The sequence below is a fragment of the Notechis scutatus genome, chromosome 2, assembly GCF_049901735.1.
Source record: "Notechis scutatus isolate UNSWTSFEM ecotype Mainland chromosome 2, rNotScu1.2, whole genome shotgun sequence".
Taxonomy (NCBI): domain Eukaryota; kingdom Metazoa; phylum Chordata; class Lepidosauria; order Squamata; family Elapidae; genus Notechis; species Notechis scutatus.
In genome coordinates this window covers 146309306-146333993 of record NC_142010.1, presented here as the reverse complement: position 1 = coordinate 146333993, position 24688 = coordinate 146309306, and the positions used below count along the sequence as shown (strand labels likewise).

Sequence of the window (24688 nt, the reverse complement as noted above, 5' to 3'; positions counted from 1 at the left end):
GCGTGTGTCACAGTAGCTGCAAACAGGAATTTCCTGCTTGGATTAATTTGATTTATATCAGACTAGAACACATAGACTCATGCCTATGGCAAGGGTTGATATTGGTGGACACGCCTCTTCCTTCCTTGTGGGATGCTGTGCTATCTATCTTTGAACCTCAAGCTCCTCCTAGTTTGTCTCCACATGAACCACCCAGGTAATATATACTGATGTCACAATGACAACTGGCTGAAGTTGGTTGAGTCTGTTTTCTGTACCTCTTGGAGACTCAGCATATGGGCTGTGGCGAAAATGAAGAGTTGGGCATTTCTCCTCCTGCCAGTAGTGATTTCCAATCTAGCATCTGGATGTAAGTTGACTTGTAAATAGACCTCTCATTGTTTAGAAGAATTGCAACCAGAGGTGGTGGTTTCATGGTCTGATTCTTTAAGGTACTGAGAAAGAACTTGCTAAGGGAATTTCAAACCTTAAGAAATATTTAAGTTGCCATTCTTTGTAATCACATATGGGAATAAAGCTGAAGTCAGTTATGTATAGGCAGTGATCACTAGGCTTTATTGTGGAGGAAAGGAAGAAAGCAAATTAAAAAAAAGCTTTAGATCAGGTATACATGCATGTTAGTTGAGTTTTTACATATTTTAAGACATGGTCAAAAAGCCACACCTGTACTGATTTTGTAATGAATGATTGCGTTGAGTGATAGGAAACTGATGTTGAGTAATAGGAAAGATTCACTATATACATTAATGTCAACATGCTCTTGTAGTCATCAAGTCAGTGGACCTAGAAGAAAGAACATTTCTCCCGCTTGATTAATACAACCTTGCTGTAACTCAATCAAGTTAGTAGAAGAGAATATTTGTAGCTCAGGGTTGAACTGTTGGGTCCTTGCTACTCTCTTGGCTTGGTTATTTTCTTGCAGGTGTTTCATTACCCAATTAGGTAACATCTTCAGTGCTAGAAGGGAGTGATGTGTGCACTCTGTTTATGTACAGTGGCTCATCAACACCTAACAGAGACCAAAGAAACATTTGCAGGCAAACAACCAAGCTCAGGGAGCAATAAGGATTCCACAAACCTGTTGCTTTGGTTACAAACATACACATACACACACATGTACACACACACCACCTACACACACAGTATATGCTGGGTTGTAATTTCCACCTTTTAAAATTATTTCTTTTATTTATATATTGCCACTTTACCTATGAACCTGATACCGGTTCTCTTACTACAGCCATAGCTTGCTGGAGAAGAGCCCTCATTGTAGATAGTAATATCTACATATCATTCCCTTATCTGTATATCATTCCCTTAATCTGTCACACTTGGAATTTGCTCCCTTGTTGTTTCCATTGGGTTTGTTACATTTTTATAACATTTTTGTTGCATCAAGTGATGTGGTTGTTGTGGGAGGCGTCACATGATTGGAACCAATGTTATGATCATTTTTATCATGGTATTAAGTGAATTTACATAGTTGTTAAGGGGATCCAGCTTCCCCAACTGATTTGCTTTTCGGAAGCCATCTGGGAATGTTGTGATCACATGACCACAAGACTCTGCAACCATAAATGTGAGCTGATTGCCAAGCACCTCAATTGCAACCACACGATTGTGGGGCAATGGTCATAATTAGGAGGATGGGTCACTTTTTCTGTGGTAACTTCAAGCCATCCTTAAACAAACAGTTGTAAATTGAGGACTGTATAGTATAACTATCCAGACAACACTAACATATAACAATATTGGACAATAGGATAACAATCAGAATTGCCTCAAACTGGAACAATCCAGAATGCATTTTAGATGGGAGGAAGAATAAAATACTCCCTCTCACACATACACACACTTTTTCAAGCAAGCTTTTGATACTAAATGTTTGATTTCTTTTCTGATCATTAACATCTTGGCTTTTGGTAGCATATTGCAGAACTCAACAGACATTTTAAAAAATCAGCTATTATTTTTTGAGAATTATACTGTTGGAATGGGTAGGAAACATGATTGCCCATTTCAAATGAAACAAACGAAATGTAAAAAAGTTGTGATATTTATGTAATTACTGACCAAGCACATCTAAATTATATTAAAGTAACCAAAATATCTCTATAATCCTCAAGGCATGTCACAACTTTTGAGCACCCCTAATGTTTGGAAATTGAAAGCTGAAAAATTTGACACGCCCTAAGCTCAAAGATGTAGTCATAGCAATCACATGTTAGGTAAGAGGGCTAGGCTATTCCTTGAAGAAATGATTATTGATCAATGCAGTGATAAAAAGTTCTCCTAGGATGTTAGATTAACACTAAGAAAAACAGCATGTGAATGCTCACAGAAAGCCACAGTTGTGCCTACAAATCAGTGCATCTTCCTTATTAGTCTTCAGTGAATTAGGCTGAGTCAGATGGCATTTTCAAGCAACAATTTCATAGCCTTTTCTACCTTCAAGCTGAAACAGGGTGGAAATCAAAGTAGCTGGTGTGGGTGGAAGCATGGCAGCAATGAGAAACTATGAGTAAAGAGGAGTCCAACGAGTCTTTGGATGCAAAGCAAGAAATACAGATGTATCAAGTTTCTTCTGGCATACTACATTGGAACCAGCTCAACAGGCATGTCTGATTGGGATTTTACTGGGGTTGCTTTCAGTGGTGGGATTCAATTTTTTTTACTTGGGCGTGGCTTGGTGGGCGTGGCAGGGGAAGGATACTGTAAAATCTCCAGTCAGAGGTGGTATTTGCCAGTTCTCCAAACTACTCAAAATTTTCGCTACCAGTTCTCCAGAACTGGTCAGAACCTGCTGAATACCACCTCTGGTTACTTTCCATATTGCAATTTCTATCCATTTTGATAATGGACAGATCACCTATTAAAGTGTTTATGAACCTCAAAAGCTCATTGTGACACAGAGATGCTAGAAACCTGGAAGAAGAGCTTGGGAAAAGTAGAAAAATAGCTGCCTAGGGCAGCAGGGTGTGGTATTTGCTTCAAGAAGTAAATTTTACTTAGCTGGAAACATTTAAATTGTCCTCCATCTCACACTTTTTTGGGATGCTTTGCCAATGCTGTCTTTGGTGATTTTTTTTTTTTTAATTTTCCAGCAGAGGCAACAGTTCTGAGATTTTTCATTTAAAAACTTTATTTAGTATCAAAATGAACACAAGTTAGAGAAACATGGAACATTTAAGAAAGCAGGAGATAACATACAGATAATGAAGGCTGGGTAGATAGACAGCAGATGTAAGAAGGAAGCTCCTAAATGTTTGTCATCCCACTTCTCTTTAATTAATTAATTTTTTATTTCATCTTTATTATTTTATACAGTACATAACTCAAGGTGGTGAATATATCTAATACTCCTTCCCTCCTCCTATTTTCCTTATATCAACAACAACCCTGGGAAGTAGGTTGGGTAAGAAAAAATGAATGACCCAAAGTCACCAAGCTGGCTTTACTGTAGTTTTAATGTACACACTTTCCCTAAAAATCAAAACATGGAAATGTACACAAATGAACAATGAAAGCAATAAATGAAAGTTTGGGAAAGGTGGATTTATTGCAACAAATGGGTAAAAGACTGTTCACATCTCCCCTGGACTCTTTCTATTTATTTTATTTATTTATTTGATTTGTCAATTGTTTACAAGATAATAAGTACAAGTGTATACATAGTTGTGAATATATGAAATGGGTACATATAAGAAAAATAAAAGAATAAGAGAAACAATAGGACAGGGACGGTAGGCACGTTGGTGCGCTTATGCACGCCCCTACAGACCTCTTAGGAAAGGGGTGAGGTCAATAGTAGACAGTCTAAGGTTAAAGTTTTTGGGGTTTGGGAAGAGACTACAGAGTCAGGTAGAGTATTCCAGACATTGACCACTCTATTGCTGAAGTCATATTTCCTGCAATCAAGTTTGGTGCGGTTTACTTTGAGTTTGTATCTGTTGTGTGCTCTTGTGTTGTTATGGTTAAAGCTGAAGTATTCATTGACAGGTAGGACATTGCAATGTATGATTTTATATACCATGCTTAAGTCGGACCGAAGACGGCGTAATTCGAGGTTTTCTAGTTTTAAATTTGAGTCTGGTGGCGTAAGGTATTCTATAACGGGTAGAAGAGTGGAGAACTCTTCTTGTGAAATACTTCTGGACTTTCTCAATTGTGTTAATATCACATACGTGATAAGGATTCCAGACTGATGAACTGTATTCGAGTATTGGTCTAGCAAATGTTTTGTATGCTCTGGTTAGTAGTGAGATATTACCAGAGAAAAAGCAACGTAGGATTAGGTTAACAACTCTTAATGCCTTTTGGCTATGTAGTTGCAGTGAGCTCTAGCACTTAGATCATTAGAGGTGAGTATTCCCAGGTCCTTTACAGAGCTTGGGTCATCAACAAGATCTTGACTATTCAGTTTGTATTTTATTTTCTGATTTTTTTACCAATATGTAAGACAGAGCATTTATTTGTTGAGATTTGGAGTTGCCATATGTTAGACCATTCAGATACATAGTCTGTACTTACCAAGGGGAATAATGTTACACAATTTAGGAAATCCTGAACTAAGGTATCATAAAAACAGATATGTTTCAGGATATGTATTATGATGGAATATTTCATATCCTTTCTCTAAAGAAGTCCCAAATATCTTTATTGGACTTAAACCTAAGCACACATGGTGAACATGGTTAATTGTTGAGATGGGCAGCTACAGAACAGAACAGAATAGAATATTGGAATGGAACGGAAGAGAACAGAATGCCTTGGGATTTTCTAGATCTAAACTCTAACCAAGCTGCTTAGTTTTCTAGGTCAGATAAGGTTGATTAATATCATCAATTCCTTATGTAGGAAGGATAACATAGTCCTGGTAGAAACTATATCCAACAGGAAGATGTAATCTGGGTGAGATGTCCCAAGAGCATAGTCTGACATAAACCATCTTCTCTCTCACTCACAGTTTGGAACTTCAAAAACACTTTTATGGCTTAATGACACTTGGCTTTTATGACCCTTGACACTTGGCCAAGTTGTGCAAGAGAAGCACTTAATAGATCATCATAGTCGCTGCAGTGCACACGTGCTTCTTTCATCATTCTGCTTCATGTCGATCTGACAACCGATTGCTAAGTGTTTAATGTTGATTGTGAAATATGAATCACCATCAAAGCGATGATAACAAGAAGTGAACACCTCATAGGTTGAAAAGATTGAGGGGGGGGGGGGGGAGACCATAAATCACATTTCTTTTTTTTTTTTTCCCAATTCTTAGAATCGAAATTAACAGCTCTAAGGTTGGGCTTTCAAATTAACTTTTCAAAATATGAGGGGAGACAATGGGAGGAGTTTAATATTATATATCATATAATATTCAACATCTGCAGGTAATGCATTAAATGAATACAAAGAGCGTAGCTTGAAGATCATTATTTTGTAAGAGAGCTGAAGGCAATAAAAGAGGACTTACTTTTCAGTGTAGTTAGGTTAATGTATTTTCACCATCATCAAATTAGGCATCCTTATGGCCAGACATCCAGTAGGATTTAGGGGCTACAATTTTGGACTAGGATTGGGAAATCCCAGGTTCAAGCCCACGCTCATCCATGAAAACTGACAAATTGTTAGTTCAGTCCATCATGTAGGGTCATTGTGGGGGGAAATGGAAAAAAGGAAGTCTATGCAATGCTTCTAGAGGAAAGGTGGCAGGAGGTAAATCTAACAAATAAAAAAAGTATGCATTCAGTCAGAAAGAGGACAGGTGCAGGGGCTCTGTATTCATGCAATGCATCTAATCAGGTTACATTGTGGAGAACCATAGAGAATGTAAACCTCTTAGTGTCTTACGTGAACAGGTTTATTTGGTTCATCATGATTCAATCCAGTGGTGGGATTCAATTTTTTTTTACTACCGGCTCTGTGGGCGTGGCTTGGTGGGCATGGCAAGAGAAGGATATTATAAAATCTCCAGTCAGGGGTGGTATTTGCCGGTTCTCTGAACTACTCAAAAATTCTGCTACAAGTTCTCCAGAACTGGTCAGATCCTGCTGAATACCCACCTCTGATTCAATCTATTCTGCCACTCTTCCAAATGGGTTAATTTTTAACCAGGTTCAATATGTTGCATGGATGAACACAAACTCCAGTTCAAAACTATTTGGACTTTCATTTGAACTGTAATACAGGTAGTCCTCAACTTACAACAGTTCATTCAGTGACCATTTGAAGTTACAACAGCATTGGAAAAAGTGACTTATGACTGCGCTTTTCACATTTATGACCATTGCAACATTCCTACCGTCACGTAATCCAAATTCAGAGGCCTGACAACTGTTTCATATTTATGACGGTTGCAGTGTCCCAGAATCATGTGATCACCTTTTGTCTTCTGATAATCAAAAGTCCATGGGGAAGCCTGATTTACTTAACAACCAGGTTACTAGCTCAACAACTGCAGTGATTCACTTAACAACTGTCTCACTTAGCAACAGAAATTTTTGGTCTCAATTGTAGTAAGTCGAGGACTACCTGTATTTCTCCCTCCCACATAACCATTCATAGTCCAATTTCTTCGGTTGCTCTTCAAAATGAATCATGTTCTGAACAGATTTTAGAAATTCCACTGACAGCAGGAAAATTTTTCTCCTTTTTCGCAAACACGTTATGCCAAATGCAATTCCATGTCATTAACTGCCTTATTTGAGATAATATTTTTTACCTTTATAACTAGTTGTCCTAGAGAAAATAATATGGTTTACAGAACAAGTGAGGACATGCATGAAGGTAGGCTGTGGGATGGCAAGTAAAACTATTTAAATGCTCCCTGCCTGCTTTATGAAATTAAAGGTAACAACAACAAGTGCAGAATTCCATTAGGCAGAGTCCAAGATTATTATCTTTACAAATAATAAATAATATTATATATTACAGTATTATATTATATATAATATTATTGCAAATAACACAATGCCCACCAAGGCCTGGCCCAAGCTCTGCTATAAAGAATAGCAAAATAAAAGAGACTTACTTGTCAACAAATTTGAAGATATTCGTGTAAATTTAGTTTTCTTTGTCTGCTGTGAAGCTCATGTGTGATTTCTTGGATTTGGGTAAAAGCACTGGTAGATCAGAACAAACAATGCAACGAAGAGTGAATCATTAGTCTGGCATTTCTGTACTATAATGAAAAAAGTGTGCTTTCGTGGTGAAATAGTCTCATGGTTTTAGACTCAGAAAGGTGTGTGTGGATGTGTGTGTGTGTTCTATGTTGATTAAATTATCTGAATTACTTGGGCAGGAGAAAGGAATAAGGCCATAATGTTTAGGAATTTTGATCCCATGGACATTGGAAGCCAGTACCACTGGTAGCAGACGTGGTATTCAGCAGGTTCTGACCAGTTCTGGACAACCAGTAGTGGTGTTGCAGCAGATCCTGCTTCCAATTAAGGACACGAAGGGTTGGAGAACACAGGATTATTTGTGCAAAAAGTTCAGAGCATTAACATGACAGACTCTGAACCCCGGGCTATTCCCGAGGTGTTACTTTTATGCAGTTCATAGCCTCGGCTTAGCTTGATCCGCAGCCTTCTTTTCTACAAGCATAGAGAGACTATTGGAGATCACACGTGCAAAGATGGGGAGAATACATGGTAAAATGACACATCCAGCCGCTATCATGCTAATGAGTGCGACTATAGCCTAGAGGCCGGTTAGTTTAGGAAACCATGATCCGAATATTTCACCAAATTCGAAACCCTTCCATTTGTGGACGGGGACATGTGTAAGGTTTTCTATACGTCTAGCACTTTGTTCAATGATTTCACCAATATCGTCGAATTCCAGGCAACAATTAGTAAAGTTGAATTTTGCACATACCCCTCTTTCTGTGGCCAGGAGAAAATCTAAGGCAAGACAATTTTGGTATATTGCATCTCCAAACTTCTTCTGCTGGATTGCTATTGTGCGTAGAGATTGAGCTGTTTCATTTGCAATAAGTTCTACTACTGCCTGCAACCAGATAATTCGGTTTAGCATATGAGTGCGGTATCCATAGCTTCCATCAGAGGCCCAAGTGGCTAGGTAATAATACTGAATGACCTGTTCACGGGGCCATTCTTCATCACTCCAGTCCCCTATCTTATAATCCGCCTTAAGTTGATGGCCCTTCCAATGATCTGCCCTCACTACTTGTGGTTGATTAAAGGGTAACATAGAGAAGGCAGGGTTTATTATACCTAAGGTACATGTTCCTTTCCATCCCAAGGGTAGAGTGCTATAAGTTATCACACCACAAATCCAATGTACACCTGGAGGGGCTGCAGTGATGTTCTCTAAGGAGACATTTGCCCAGAATTGGTTTGTGCTATTAGGCCAATAATGCCATGAGTTAGTAGTTTGGTTCCATTCTTGTACCTCTAGACAATCTGTGTCCCCCACCGATGGTCCTTCCCCCTGCGAATTGGCCAAACACCATTTGGCCACAATGGGTGTTGCTAGCTCCCATCTGGACTGAGGCTGATGTCGGGGTATGGCAGTGACATTATAGATAATTGAATAATTCCATTCCTGTGCTTCCCATGGCCATTGATCCACCATTTTTGTTCCCCCCCAGACATAGCAGCTGGTGACATTTAGACTATGGGCTATAGTAGAGGCCAATTCCAGAAACAGATTTCGGGCCTGCTGGGATAGCTGAAACTCGATGTCCACCTCCTTCCAAAATTCAGAGAAATACCTAGTATAATTCCTAGTAGGATGGTATTCAGTTTCTAAAGACAAATGTATAATATGTCCCGGGTCTGTGCCCTGGGCCCACAGTCTGATGCCCATGATAGACCCATATCCGGAGATCCATTGCAGAGGGTTTGGTAAAGTAATGTTGACATAATTACACTGGTATGGCAGGCAATTTGTGAGTGCTGGTACCCTTGTTATCTGGAGAAAAGTTCCCTTGCCTTTATTTGAGGCATACGTTGCCCATGCAACACAATCCCAAGTGGGACCAAATCTCTCATCGGTGTTGCTACAGTCCCATTTCCCAGTTCCTGTTGGATATTTGTAAGGGCAAATGTAAATATCAGATCGTGTATACATCCTGTGCCATGAAAGGGAAGACGCTCATGAAGTAGGCCACTGGGCCACCTAACAGATATCGAATGAAATGGTTCCTGGACTTGTGGCTGACAATATCTGAGTCTGGGATATAATTGGGCCACTACTTGAGCCTTGGCTTCTAGCTACCAACCATGTTTGGGCTGGATTAATCCTGGGGTCACTCTGCCATTTGGTCACATATAGAGTACCAAGTTCCTTTATAACAACAAGGAGTTACTTTTCCCTGACACCTTTAATGGGTATGGTACACCAAAGTTGTAGTGACCGTTCTCCCTTTAAGCACAGATTTGATGCACACCGTGCAATTGTTGGGGCATAAGGGTTTTTTAGTAGCTGGAGCACTTGATCTTTCAGCTTGCCTTTCACTTTTTATGTGAAAGGTAGGTGGGAGATCGTCCTTGTAACATAAGACTCCCTCTGTTCCATTGCACCTTTTATATGCCTTTCGTTGCCTTTGACCATATGCACAGGAGGGTAAATGGAAATGAGTGCATGAGTCTGGCTTCTCAATCCTGGCTCGCAGAGCCCCTTCGGTGGTTAGACACTGGGTACATGAATCTGGACTTTGTCCCTTGGGTAACCTTCCAATAGGTGGCTTTCCTCTATTTCCTGTGTGGCGTGATATATGGACATGTCTAATCGGGACCCATGGGGTGCGTAAGAGATGATATCTTATAGTGTTATTGTACATGCACTGCCAATATCCGGTTCCTTCATGCTCACACTGAGGGAGATTAGTGGAAGGACAATTAGGGAACCGGGTCACACTATAGGTAAAATGTCTGCCCGTGGGGAGAACCATAAAGCACATGTCACATGGCCGGGTATCTCTTCCCCTATCCTGGTCCTCCTCTAAGTCATGTGGTTCTCCAGTCCCTAAGCCAGGTATATTTCCTTCCCCTAGGTCATCGGGATCTGGTGAGTACCATTCTTCAACTGCATCTTTATCTAGGGGTATTTCCTTGTTAGTAACACCCTTCTCGGCCACTAACATCTTATACAAGTACATGGAGTTAAGGACAATACTGATTACCAATAGGATGGTTACAATCCAGATAGAAGGCATAAGGCCTCTGCGGATGCATGCAGTTTCCCGCATCCTCTGATTAGCCTCCATATTGTATCAAGGGATATAAATCACCACCAACAGCCGCCAATCCCCCCCCCCCCATTTTTTTGAGTAGTTCAGAGAACCGGTAAATACCACCTTGGACTAGAGATTTTACAGTATCCTTCCCCTGCCACACCCATCAAGTCATTCTCACAGAACCGGTAGTAAAAAATTTTGAATCTCACCACTGACTGGTAGGGTCTGTAGGTGCAAAATACACAGGAGTAAATAAATACATCAAACAGTATGGTCATGTCTCATTGTAACAAGACAAATATGCAACAGCCACAAAAATGAATATTTAAAATGAATTACCTTCTGCTTTAACTTTAAAAAAATCATTTGAGTATAATTTAATTAAAATATCCAGGAAAAAATATTTATTAAGATCTAAGATTTGTCAGAGTACTCTGTAGCTGGATGTTATAATGAAGAACGATGGTCCTGGGTACAGATTGATTGATTCGTGTCAGAAGCATCACAATTAAAATAAGGCATACTCTACAAAATAAAATATAAAATACAACATTAAAATGTGTACAAGTTAAACAAATCTGGCTCAGAAACAAGCAACTTTAATTGCATCCTGTCACGTTGCCATAACATCCTCAGGTGTACACTGATCAGGAGTACATATGTATGGGGTACATATGTATTGTGATCCACATGTCACCACAATCATGAAGCGCAAAAGCTACCGGATAACCCTCATTTGGTCAGAGTGTCTCTGAATCTTGGTACAGATGTCCCTGCGTGGGTCCTGATGCTATTTCAAAAATGTAAAAAAAAAAAAGTTGATTCCATAGGAGACATGTTTATTTTGTGACACATGAAGGTGATAGTGATAGATAGATAGAATTCTTTATTGGCCAAGTGTGACTGGACACACAGGGAATTTGTCTTGGTGTAAACACTCTCAGTATACATAAAAGAAAAGATACATTCGTCAGGAGTCGAGAATCATCAAGGACAACACTTAATAGTAGTCATAGGGTACAATAAGCAATCAAATCATACTAGGAAACAGTCAATATAAATCGTAAGTATACCAGCGACAAAGTTACAGTCATACAGTCACAAGTGGGAGGGGATGAGCGATAAGGAGTGATGAGAAGATTGATATGTAGGTGATATGTATGCAGTAGAATTGTGTCATGTGTAGGGAGGTGAGGAGGGAAATGAGGAAAGGAAAGCAAGAAGAAAATAGTTGACTTTCCCAATGTTTTTAAAAAGCTTTCTTCGCTTTGAATCTTTCACAGCAATTCTCCATGGAAAAAATGTAGAAAATACTTTTTTTTCCTCCTTGGTGTTCTTTGAGTTTGATTGTTTGCTTGCTTGTTTCATTACCTGACTAGTTAACCTCATCAATGCTAGTCAGTGGTGGGATTCAATTTTTTTTACTACCAGTTCTGTGGGCGTGGCTTGGTGGACATGGCAGGGGAAGGATACTGTAAAATCCCCATTCCCTCCCCACTCCTGGGGAAATGTTACTGCAAAATCCCCACCCCACTAACCTGCTTTCCAGCTCCGTTCTCCTGTGCAGGGCAACAAAAGAAGACTCAGCCAATCAGCTGGGACTCGGGAGGCAGAGAATAGATGGGGGCGGGACCAGTCAGAGGGGGTATTTGCTGGTTTTCTGAACTACTAAAAATTTCTGCTACTGGTTCTTCAGAACTGGTCAGAACCTGCTGAATACCACCTCTGGTGCTAGTGAGTGAGGTTTCAACTAAGCAGACAAACAACACCAGACAATCAATCAGAAAACAGTATCTTAACCAACTACAAGGAAAAAACCACACTCTCACTAGCATGAGCAGGACAAGCTACTGTATCTAAACAAGGAGCAAACCCCACACTCGCTAGCACTGATGCTGTTGCCTAGTTCAGTAATGAAATGACTACAAGCAAATAACAAAGCTCAAAAAGTACCAAGGACTGCACAGTTTAACCCCCAGTTATATGTATTCTCTTCCATTTATTTATTTATTTATTTATTCTTGTTTGGGATCTCTTCTCCGGCCAATCCAAATTGAGAATTATATGTTTGCTTTCCTCGGTACAATTAGTTTGGAAGTAAGCCACTGGCAATAGAAGATGAAGTTGACTTAGTTCCAGAGAATGTTATTAAGTCTTTGTGTGTGTGTGTGTGTGTGTGTGTGTGGTACAAGCTTTGTGTTTTGAGGAAATGCATTTGATATGTTATCAGCTGTGTAAGCCATCTCTTTCTGTATATTGTTTAAGATAAAAAGAATACAACAGAAAAGAGAGAAAGAGAGACAGACAGACAGACAGACAAAGAAGAGGAAGAGAAGGATAAAGAGAGAAATTTTCTTATAAACGTGTATATTTCAAATGATCAAGAAACAATACAACAAATATTTTTAGGGTCATCATGCAGAAAAGGGAGATGTATTATCTGTTGCTCTAAGGGATTCCATCCAAACAAGTGAATTCAGATAACAAAAATAGGTGTTAGGGTTCCAACGGATGCCCTAATTAATTCATGACCCTTGAGATTAAAGATGAGAAAAAAGTTCCTGGTAGATAAAGTATCTGAACCATCTTCCAATGATTCTTAAGGAAATGAGAGAAACCTCCCTTGGAAGGGGGATTCAAAGCTTGAGATGCAGAAAGGCTTCAGGAAGGCTTCTGAAATTGATCTCAGTAAATGGATAGGTGTCAGCTCTGAGATCAGCTGCCACAAGAAAATATGTGAAGTGGGGTGAGGGAGTTGAACAGTTCAAGGTTATTTAGTATGTTGCATTAAAAAATTCCAGCTGCAGTTAATCGGTTCTTGTGATTTATGAAGTGTAGTAAGTGGGAGGAGATAGGGAGGACTTTGTGAGGTACGCTGGGAATGAGTTTCAGTTTTGGAAATTTCCATAGACGTACCAGAGCTGTTTCTAATAAATCAGTTGGAGATTATGCTTGTCTCGGAGTGATTGATTACTATGGATAATTTCTGGATGCCTAACAATAGGTTTATAGCAGGGGTGTCAAACTCAATTTCATTGAGGGCTGCATCTGGCTGTGGTTGACCTCGGGGGACAGGGTGGGTGTGGCTGACTGGTTGGGTGTGGCTTAGTGGGTGGGCATGGCCAAGTGGGTGGGCGTGGCTAGTTTGACGCCACTCCCCAACTTGCTGGAATGTTTCCTCTTTGCATTGGGTAGACCGGGCCAAAGCTAGGCTGGCCCGATCTTTCCTCTTCACATTGGGTAGACCGGAACGGCCCCGGGGGCTGGATCCAACAGCATTGTGGGCCAGATCCAGCCCACAGGCCTTGAGTTTGATACCCCTGGTTTATAGGAATAAGTAGTCCTTGATATATTCTAGGCTTTAGTGTTTTAAAGATCACCACCGTTATTTTGAGCAGGTACCTAAAACCAATGTGCAAGGCAATTCAATCAAGTGTTCTCTATATGCCACCCACACAGCATTGGGGTGTTGTAATCTCTATACATTTTGAGAGACCTTTGAAACTTTCTTTGACAATATTCAAAGGAACAGAACCCAAATGTTCTTGAAGCCAACTTCTAGATGAGGGAGATACTCCATTAGACCTCAAATACTGCATCAGGATAATCTTTTTTATTGCCATTTGCTGCTAATCATGGCCCTGCTAATTATTTTGCCTCTCCCAATATACTTTTACTTTTCAGCTTTGTATGGTCCTGTGAATTCCTGCAAAGGACGATGTAATGAAAAATATAACAAGGAAGATGCGTGCCACTGTGATGATAACTGTGAACAAAATCAGAACTGCTGCGAAGATTACCACATCCACTGCAGAACAGGTAAACTATTCTCTGATCAAACTTGACTAAGTGGATGTCACTACTGTATATTAGATGTCCTGAGATCAGAATAGAAATAGTTTAGATGTTGCCTTTTTCCTATGTATTAAATTTTTGAATATAGCCACAGATTTGGTATACTGGTTGTCTCCTATCTTACTACTCACCAGGTCTGACCTACCTTTTCTTAATTATCCAGGATTAGCATCAGACTGTCCTCTATTCAATAGAGCAAATTCAGTGCAAACTCACGGCAAGCAAATTTGAGAGACTGATCAACTCAATCTGCCTGCTTTGCCTGATTTTGGATAAAAGTTGCTTATATATATATATATGTATATGTATATGTATATATATGTGTGTGTGTGTGTGTGTGTGTGTGTGTGTGTATATATATATATATATATATATATATATATATATATATATATATATACATATACATATACATATACATATACATATACATATACATATACATATACATATACATATACATATACATATACATATATATATATATATATATATATATATATATATATATATATTATTCTTAAGTTTTCAGGTATCTTACATGTATGGCCTTCAGCTTTGTTGGGTATTTTCCCACGTCATAGTAGTGGTGCTTTTAAGTTGTAGCGTTTCAATCAGAAGCTCATCTGCCATCATCAGGCTTCTGTAAACGGACTACAATCTTTAAAGCACTATGATGACGTGGAAAATACTACCTAACAACTGAAGCCATTTATATATATATATATATATATATATATATATATATATATATATATATATATATATATATATATATATATATATATATATTCAATATTTACATGCATGGTGTGTTGTGAGTTAATTTTGTGAGTTTGCTTGCAAGCAAATTTTATGTGACAGACTAAGCTAGCCAATAGCAGATATATAGATTTCTGAATGAATCTGTGATTCTGTGAGCAACTCAATCTGCCTGCCTGCTTTGCCTGATTTTGGGTAAAAGTTGCTCTTTTTTATATAAAAAAATCAATATTTATATAAATATTTATAATATTTACATACAAACCATGCCCAGCCAGTCACATGACCACCAAGCCACATCCACAAATTAGGCCATACCCACAGAACCAGCTAGTGGTCCCTGGGATGTAAAATTATGAGTTTGGTGGTCCCTGAGGTCCAAAAAGTTGGCAACCCCTGCTCTATTGAACACACACACACACAAACACACACACCAAATAATTCCCCCCATGGAAAAAGTGACTTTCATGGATATCCATATTCTCCAAGTTTGTGTAGATTTAACAAGAGATAAGATAAAATGTTCTATAATCATTCCTTGTTTCAAAAGTTAAGGTCATGTATAAAACACTGTATTGTCAAATTAGAGACACATAATCTGAAATAGAGATTGGTGACTTCTTGTTGCTGCAGGCTGTTTGTGTCCAGCCGAAGAAAGCATGTGGATCCAAGCCAATGGAAGAAGGGGATTTACTAGGCTATTTAAACCAGGTCCCATCTTTTGCCAATTTAAGACTCTATTTTGCAGGATGGACTCACAATCCAGGAAGATCCCTCCCCCTGCCCCAAAAAAATATTCTCAGAAGTCCAAGCCATGTGGCCTCTGTACATGCCTCCCACGTCAGTTAAATTCCAAGGGAAGAACAAAAATAGAAGATATATTAGTAAACAATGTAAAATGTAAAAGAGGTAGTAATTATATATTCGCAATAAGATGTATTTGTAAATATATCACCAAATATTGATAACAAACAAGGAACCATAGAGTGTCGATAATAGAACTGCTAGTTTTTTAATCGTTTTTTTTCCTTTTTCCTTTTTTCCCCTCTGCGTTGTGTATGTGTTTGTTTGACATTTTAGTTGTATAATCTACAAAGTTTGTTTAAAAAAAAAATTCCAAGGGAAGACCGCAGGAGATCACTCCTCCCATGGGACTTTTTCAGTAGCAGCATTGTTGGTCTTGCTGCAAAATTTCTTTCTTCCTGTTGTATCTATCTCTAAATCAATGAGATGTTGCCTTTGAGGATGCAAAGCAAAACAGGACATTGACATGTCACGGGGACTGTGACCCCAGTGAGGAACAACTAGCAATTCATGGTCTTTTCATTACCGGGCAAAGCAATTTTGATTTTGAATCAATGAACACCCTGGGTTTGCAAGATAGTGTTGTTATGTGCTTTGGATGTGAGTGGCCACATGTGGTTTATTCTTTTAGCAATATGTATTTAAATTACTATGTTACAACATTATATTTTAAATGCTTGGGATTTTATTGGCTGATTGCAATCTATTGTAAGCCTCCCTGGGAAAACCTGAAGGTAACATTTAAATGGTTTTTTTAAATATATATATAGTTCAAAAGGGTAGCACCTAAATAGTTAAGCTGCCTGCCAATGGTGAGATTCAGATTTTTTTTTTACTACCGGTTCTGTGGGCGTGGCTTGGTGGGCATGGCAGGGGAAGGATACTATAAAATCTCCAGTCAGAGGTGGTACTTGCCGGTTCTCCGAACTACTTAAAATGTCCTCTACTGGTTCTCCAGAACTGGTCAGAACCTGCTGAATCCCACCTCTGATGGATGCCCTTCTCTCTCTATTGGGAATCAATAAATTGGAAAGTATGGAAATATTCCTGCAGATGATATACAAAAATCTAAAACGGATATGTGGAAGTTGAGGCCGTCTCTCCCACACTGACAATCATCTGCCTGTTTTGGTAAGAAGGCCATATCTGTAGAAATAAATGACAGGTTTTACATTTCTCTGTGACCAGAAGATTCACACCAAATTTCTTTCTTCTTTTATAGGTACCACAGATGACAAAGAAAAGGGCAAGTATTGACACCTTCTCTTCTTTAAATGAAAATTGCCAAAGTGCTGAAGCCATTGAGCTCTTGATGGACCTTTTGAGGAGACAGTAGAGCAGGAGTGAGCTGATTGGGTAGGAGCTCCTAATATGAAGGAATTCCTAGCCAATTATCCCCTACCTCCTCTAGGCTCTTAGTTGCTTCATTTTGCTTACTGTAGTTTCTGCAGTGAGTAGAAGCTGCTTCTATCAATAGTAATTGCTAGCTTACCATCAGTTGTTTACTTCAATGATGATACATAGACAGTCCCCAGTTCTATTTCCTCTAGCTAAAACAAACTTTTTTACTTCCTCTCCACTGACACTCAGTGGCAACAACCACTTCCTTTGGGGTTATTTTGGATGACAGTTCTGTTACTCTTTGCAATTGGCTCCTCAGGCTGGAGTTTGTAAGAACTGTATTCAAAATACCTTTAAGGGAACACGTTGCCTATCATTGCAATCAAACATTAGTAGTTACAAAACTGAATTCATCCATGTGCCTGCATGGTCTTGGTTCTCTTAATTTTAAGGATACTGCAGGAAAATCAACACTTTAAAAAGGGTTTAAAACATGCTTCCCTTCTAATGATATATAACCAGAAGCATTTGGATCTTTTGACACTGCTAGGAACTGCAGCGAACAGTAAACTAAAGTCCAATGTAAACTTGAATCCAAGGGGTACTTATTCTATACAGTACCACTTTATGAGTCTTTTCTAATTCATTACCCATAAATCCCAAGTTTTGGGATCTTTCTACATGACTGGTTCTTTCTACTATCAAACTATTTAAACTTTTCCCAGTTTTAAATAATGCCATGAATACACCCTCTACCCACCAAAAACCAATCCCAAAGTAAAACAGGCTGTTGTTTTATACAATGTTTCAAAAACAGCAATCCCAAACTTGAACCTTGACTCACAAACAATTACTAACTCGTTCATTACCCTCAGGATAGGAACAAATATACTGTTTAGGAACCACTGTTCTAGGTAGACCTTGCTGTGAAATAAGAGGAAATTCATTAAATGTCATAGTCAACTCTACTTGGATTTGAATATGTTCTCAGATGTTGCCAGGTGGCTGTAACAATACCTGGAGCTCTCCATGGTGATCAGAACTCCTTCCTGCTTTACAATCTAGTGGTTCTAGTACAAGAACAGAACTAGGAAGAGCCAGATGTCAATCTCCTGCAGCCATAAAGCCCACGAGGACTGCTGCCGGTTGTCTCTTTCATTATTATTTTTTAAAAACAAGTTTTATTAATTTTCAAAACACACAAATCATCATTATCCATTACATGTTTAAACCTTTTTCCATTATAAATTTAACAAGTCAGATAAACTATAATTCTGTTTTAAACCATTTCCATGTAAACATACAAAAACCTCTTATCCAATTTCTCTTTACTTCTCTTTACTCTTATTCAATTTCATTATTATTATTTCATCTATTTCTTTCTGACTTAGTTACCATTATTCTCATTCTATATTTCTGCAAGGTTTTATTAATTCTCCCCCCAAAAAAAAAACATATACACACAACACATAAAACATAAAAAAATCTTTTTGGAAAGTAACTTGGACCCAGGTATCTCTCTCTTCATGGACTTCAATTATATTCATGCTCATCTTACATATCATTGCTTATTTTATTTACCATTCTAAGCCTTCTATATTAACTTCTCCACATATTTCACTCTTCTTAATTCTATCTTAATTAATCATCTTAATTTGAGTCATTATATTTGTATCTTTTGTCCATTCTTTATTGTCCCTTTGTCTCGTTCCTTATAAAAAAAAAGTTTCTCCTGAAATCACTAATCAGAGTATGATGCCTTTCTATCTCCCCTAAATTAATCAAATTAACCTTTAAAATAACGCCCAATACCCAATCCGATTTTGCTTGGTACATTCTATCTAAATAGTACATCCAGAGTAATTAAATACATAGTTAAACAATAAATCTAAATATTAAAAACAAATACTATAATAGAAATTTTATAATAACATCAATACCATAATCTTATTAAACTCTTTAATTAAAACTCAATATTCTAAACCTCCCTCATATTATTAAATTTTAAAACCAATCATTATTAAACATTTCAACATTTTAATCTCTTATCAACTCTTAAACCATTTAGGTTTTCTATTTCTAATACAATACTACAATATCATCTTATGTACCTTGCAAAATCTTTTTGAAGAAATTATACTTTATCCTTTATCCCTAAAAAAGATTCCTTTTTTCCCATTTAATTTCAAAACTTTGTAGCTTTTCTCCACCTTTTCCCTTTCTTTCTTCTCCCAACAAACCTTTCTACCCCCCCTTCTTCTAGCCTCTGCCTTACTGGCTTCCCTTCTCTGTCGTGTTCCTTTTCCCTTTTGTTTATTATCATTATATTGATTTTGCACCTTATTTTTCCCTTTCTTAAGTGTTTTTTTAAATCTTAAGTCCTTTATTTCTCTTCCTTTCACTCTTCCTTCTTTCTTGGTCGAGTTCTGAAATTTATTAAAAATGGCTTCCTCTCCTTCTTCTTGTTTTGCTGTCTTCATCTGTTGTAATGTTTGTTGATAGTTAATAAGCGCCATTTCTAAAAAAAGGAAGGCTTCTTTCAAACCAGCTTTACCATTTTTTTTGCTTGTTCATAATCTTTTCTCAGTTCCTCAATAGAAAGAGCCATTATAAATCTTTTCTTTTCCCCTTCTTTCTTCTTACAACAACCAGAATATTCCAAAGAAAAAATAAAACAGTCCCAAAGTTATCAATCAGTCCAAACCAAGGCAGAGTTCTCACTTTCTCCTCCTGGGGTAGTATCAATCATAGAAAAAGAAAGTCCAAATCTGTTTCTTAAAATCTTATTGCAATATATTTTAGTCTTCAAATCCTTAAGGCATCTCCTCCAACAAAGTCTTAGCATACAAATTTTTTTTTCAGTCCTCTCTCTTCCCACTCATCGCTTAAAGCCAGTTTTCACCTAAAAGAAATAGGTTTCTTAATATCCACTTATTTATTCCGTAGGAAAAGAGGGTAAGCTTTCCTTTCAGCACCACCAAACTGCCGCTTTTTCCTCTTCTAGAAGGTATCATTCAGAAAATCATACTTTTCAGGAATTTTGTTAAATATGTCTTAGAGTCCTAGGAACCAAGAAAAACTTTCTCCTTTGAAAAACTTTCTCCACTTCCTCCTGCGCATTCTTACCCGGCTGCCAGCTTCTTTGTGGCGGCCATTACGGACCGCCGCTGCACTGTCTTGGGAAAAGGGGGTTCTGCCGGCCGGGAGGGGATCTGCAACACCACCAAACCCCTCTCCGGATCCCCCTACCTTCACTGCCCCTGCAGGGCAGCTCAGCTCCGACTCCGTCCGGATCGGAGCCCCAAAAATGGCTAGCGCAGCAGGGATCGCGCAGCTTCGCGAATCCCTGCCGCTCGCGAAGCCGACAAACCGGAAGATCAATTGTCTCTTTCATTATTGTGGTTCAGCCTAAAATAGCTCACTAAATAGCTGTAAAGATAAAGTAGAAGTAGACTTCTTGGGAAAAAAGACAGAGTCCTTGGTAGAATTAGGTCTTGCACACAAGACACACTGTGTGCATTAAAAAATAGTCATCCACATTCTAGGTTGTTCTGTTGAATAACTTAATCTCTGTGTTGAGTAACATGATCATGAATGGCTAACTGAACCACTGTTACTCAAATAATTTGTCCTATATACACTGTTACTAAATACATTTGCCCAAAAGCTACTGTGCTGCTTTGGGCATTATTCAATTTTTTGCAACTTTGCACTCTCCGTATCTTCATCTCTTACAACGGGGTGCTAATCAGAATATAAATATTATGGTACTGTGTTTTTTTTTAATTTAAAAATAAAGCATAGATAATAGGTGACATGTTTTAATATACAACTACATTTAGAAATGTATCTTCTGAAATTAAAACATCTTCACACTTTAAAATAAAACATGGTCAGAGATCGATGTTAAAAGCATAATGACAGATAAAGATCAGAAATAATTTCAGCTATGTTTTCCCAATACGCATATTTGAATAACAGGGGTGTCAAACTGGATTTCTTGAAGGGATGGATCAACATTGTAGTTCCCCTTCGTGGGCCACCCGGGGGGGGGGAGAGGATGGATGCCTCCTGTAGCACCCTGCTGGTGAAAATGGGGCATGGGGAGTACAAGTGCTCCCCCATGCCCATTTTGGCTGCCAGAGGCACCCCAGACTGGTCCTTTGCTATTTCCTGGCCAGCCTCACGGGCCTTGAGTTTGACACTCTTGTTGTATAACTATTCAAATTGTACTTAAAATTCTTCAGTAGCTTTTTAACTGCTATCTTTGAATCATTCTGGATGAATGGCATCTTTGCCTGTTCTAAGCAGCTTTTCCAAGTGACTGATTCAAATAACCTGAAGCTAAAATAATTATTTTTCCAACAGAAGGTTTCTCGTACAGAGACAACACTATAACTGATGAAGAACTACAAGAAGCATCAGAGAAGATTTACCATAGTGACCACAACAGAGCAGAGGAGTCTGACATTGTCTTAAACAAGCAGTACTTTACTTCCAAAACAAATGGGCAGGAAGATAATTCCCCAGACCAGTGAGTTTAACCTAATGTAAACTACAAAGCAAACATAGTTAATTGGAATGGTGGACCCTTAATTACAGATAACCAAAACTCCAGAGATGGAAAAATAACTATTTAGCATTCTTGTTTCTAAACTGGGAGCTGGAAATATTGATTGATGACTATATCAATAAATGGATTGATATACTATACTTCAGGGGTGTCAAATTCAATTTCATTGAGGGCCGCATCAGGGTTGTGCTTGACCTGGGGGGGGGCAGGCGTGCGTGGCCGGGGTGGGTATGACCAGCTTGACGTTACTCAGGTCGAGGGGCACCTGTGGAGGCCGGAGTGCTCTGCCAATAAAAATGGGCTCCTGAGCTCTGGTTTCGACTGCGACAACCTTCTGCAATCCTCTGCCAGTGAAAACGGAGCTCAGGGGGTCTGTGTGCATGCAGCCCTACCAAGCTGCATTTTCACTGGCAGAGGCATCGCGGGCTGGTCCTTTGCTGTTTTCAGGGCAGCTACCATGGGCCAGATCTAAGCACCCTGTGGGCCGGATCCGGCCCCCAGGCCTTGAGTTTGATACCCAAGCTATACTTATCAGATGTTTACCTTCATTCAACCATAGTAATGTATTCCAGGAGCATAGGAACTACAGTAGTAGGCCAATTTTGATGACAAAATGTTGCTTTTTCATGTGGAAAAAAAATGCCAGGTTCAAACTCAGGGTCTGCTATATTAGAAAATCCACATCAGACAAGGCTGAGGTGATTAGGAAGAACCAATTATCTCTGCCTTTCATCTAAGGCAAAATATTGACTAGCTACAATCCCCTTGGAATGGATCCTGAAAGGACATATGTCCATGGATGCTTGGCAGAAATAGGGAAGGAGGTAGAATGACTCTCAGCACCACAATTCTGTGGTAGGAAAGCCATCTCAGCTATGTATACTGCAATTGGAAAGTTGGCAGTCCCACATAGGAACAGCCAAGAGGCTCTATGCTACTGGTTATAAATTAAATCCCTCTTCGAATCTGTTATGGAGTGTGGGATGAATCCTGAGCCTGTGGTAAACTGTAGGCCAGCCTCACTCCAAATGGTTTTTCATTGGGCAGGCTCTTCAGCTATGTCAACCATGAGAAACTCTTCTCAAGGCCAACTTATGCCAGCTTCATCAAGCTATTGGATAATTATAACGCACGTGTTGGGACAGAGGAGAAATTCACCCAAGAACAAATGAAGGAACAGGACATTTTCCTCCAGGAGATCATGAAGACTAAGGTCATGAAAGAGCTATATACGTTTCTTCACAGCAAAAGTAAGTCTTTGGTAATTGAGGGACAATGAACATTATTTTATACAGAGTCAGAGAACCATAGAAGTGGTCAACCTCAATGTTCTGCTCAGTGAAAAAATCCCAATGCAATTATCCCAGGTGGACCTTGTAGAATGTATGGTTGCATGAAGAAACATTAGGCAGCCTTAATCAAATTTCATTCCAAAGAAACTCTAAGCGAACAGAAGTTGACATAGTCTGTACATGGTACAAAACTAAATATCTTTCTAGAACTTTGCATACTATTATCTTGGAGAATTCACTAAAACCTACAATTTGACCAGGGTTGTTGCCAATTAGGGCAACAGGGAGCCCTTGATTTCTCCAAAGCAAAATTGGCTTTGCTCTCAAATTCCTTCCTTTGCAGTTTAACGTATCACATGGAAGCTGTATCTGTTTTTGCTGAGTATATGCGTGAATAGATCAAGCTTTCATTTTCTCTGAAGTTCCTAGAAATAGTTCTCTGACTGAGGAAAGTAACATATGAAATGTTTCACAGCACTCTCATAACCTATGATTCCTAAAGCAAACACATTAGACATTTTCAGAATGAATGGGAAAGCTGCGGACAACCATTTCAAAGAGCACGTTTTTCTCCCAGCCTTCTTCCCATCTCTATCAAACATGTCTACTTTGGATTTCTTTCAAAATATTTCTGCTCCACAGAGCGTTGTTGGGATGATGGGAGTATTCTTTGTGGAATCTTCATGTAATGAGAAATCAATGATTTTTGACCATCCATCTGTATCTCCATCCTAGATCGTTATGACACAGAAGCAGAGTTTGTTGACGATCTTAAAAAGATGTGGTTTGGCCTTTATTCCAGAGGCAAGGATGAGGATGATGACTCCAGTGGCTTTGAACATGTCTTTCTAGGTAGATTTAATTTAAAAAAAGCTAGTGTTCTTTCATACATTTTAATTGCAGGTAGTCCTCGGGTTATGAGCTTTCATTCAGCAACTACTCAAAAACACAACCGTGCTGAATGAGGGAGACTCACAATGAGTTCCTTAAGTTCTGGTTGTTGCTGCATCCCCATAGTCACGTGATTGCAATCAGGTTGATCCCTGCCAGCTTCCCACAAGCAAAGTCAATGGAAGGAAGCAGGAAGTTGCAAGTCATGTGAGGTCTTTATTTATTTATTAGATTTTATGTGGCAGCCTGTTGTAAGCAACTCTGGGTAGCTTACAACAACCATAAATTGGGATTCCTTGGACTGCTGTCATTAAGCAACATTTATTTATTTATTTATTTATTTATTTGATTTGTCAATTGTTTACAAGATAATAAGTACAAGTGTATACATAGTTGTTAATATATGAAATGGGTACATATAAGAAAAATACAAGAATAAGAGAAACAATAGGACAGGGACAGTAGGCACAATGGTGCGCTTATGCACGCCCCCCTACAGACCTCTTAGGAAAGGGGTGAGGTCAATAGTAGACAGTCTAAGGTTAAAGTTTTTGGGGTTTGGGGAAGAGACTACAGAGTCGGGTAGAGTATTCCAGACATTGACCACTCTATTGCTGAAGTCGTATTTCCTGCAATCAAGTTTGGTACGGTTTACTTTGAGTTTGTATCTGTTGTGTGCTCTTGTGTTGTTATGGTTAAAGCTGAAGTATTCATTGACAGGTAGGACATTGCAATGTATGATTTTATATACCATGCTTAAGTCAGACCGAAGACAGGCGTAATTCAAGGTTTTCAAGTTCTAGAATTTCAAGTCTGGTGGCATAAGGTATTCTACAACGAGTAGAGGAGTGGAGAACTCTTCTTGTGAAATATTTCTGGACTTTCTCAATTGTGCTAATATCAGATACGTAATGTGGGTTCCAGACTGATGAGCTGTATTCAAGTATTGGTCTAGCAAATGTTTTA

At 38.8% G+C, this 24688-nt stretch overlaps 1 protein-coding gene across 3 annotated transcripts in view; it reads left to right on the top strand.

Moving 5' to 3' along the window:
- Window positions 1-212: 212 nt before the first annotated feature.
- ENDOU (endonuclease, poly(U) specific) overlaps window positions 213-24688 on the top strand; it is a 32355-nt gene continuing 7879 nt past the window's right edge. Inside the window, exons 1-6 of one of the 3 annotated variants that reach the window (XM_087956537.1) lie at window positions 213-349; window positions 13889-14023; window positions 16848-16871; window positions 21335-21500; window positions 22587-22789; window positions 23567-23683. In XM_087956537.1, coding sequence (XP_087812663.1) covers window positions 292-349; window positions 13889-14023; window positions 16848-16871; window positions 21335-21500; window positions 22587-22789; window positions 23567-23683 — 703 coding nt within the window. In that variant the 5' untranslated portion in view covers window positions 213-291. Of the gene's footprint in view, window positions 350-13888; window positions 14024-16073; window positions 16226-16847; window positions 16872-21310; window positions 21501-22586; window positions 22790-23566; window positions 23684-24688 lie in introns of those variants that run through there. The other 2 variants (XM_087956538.1, XM_087956539.1) reach the window with 2 other exon arrangements.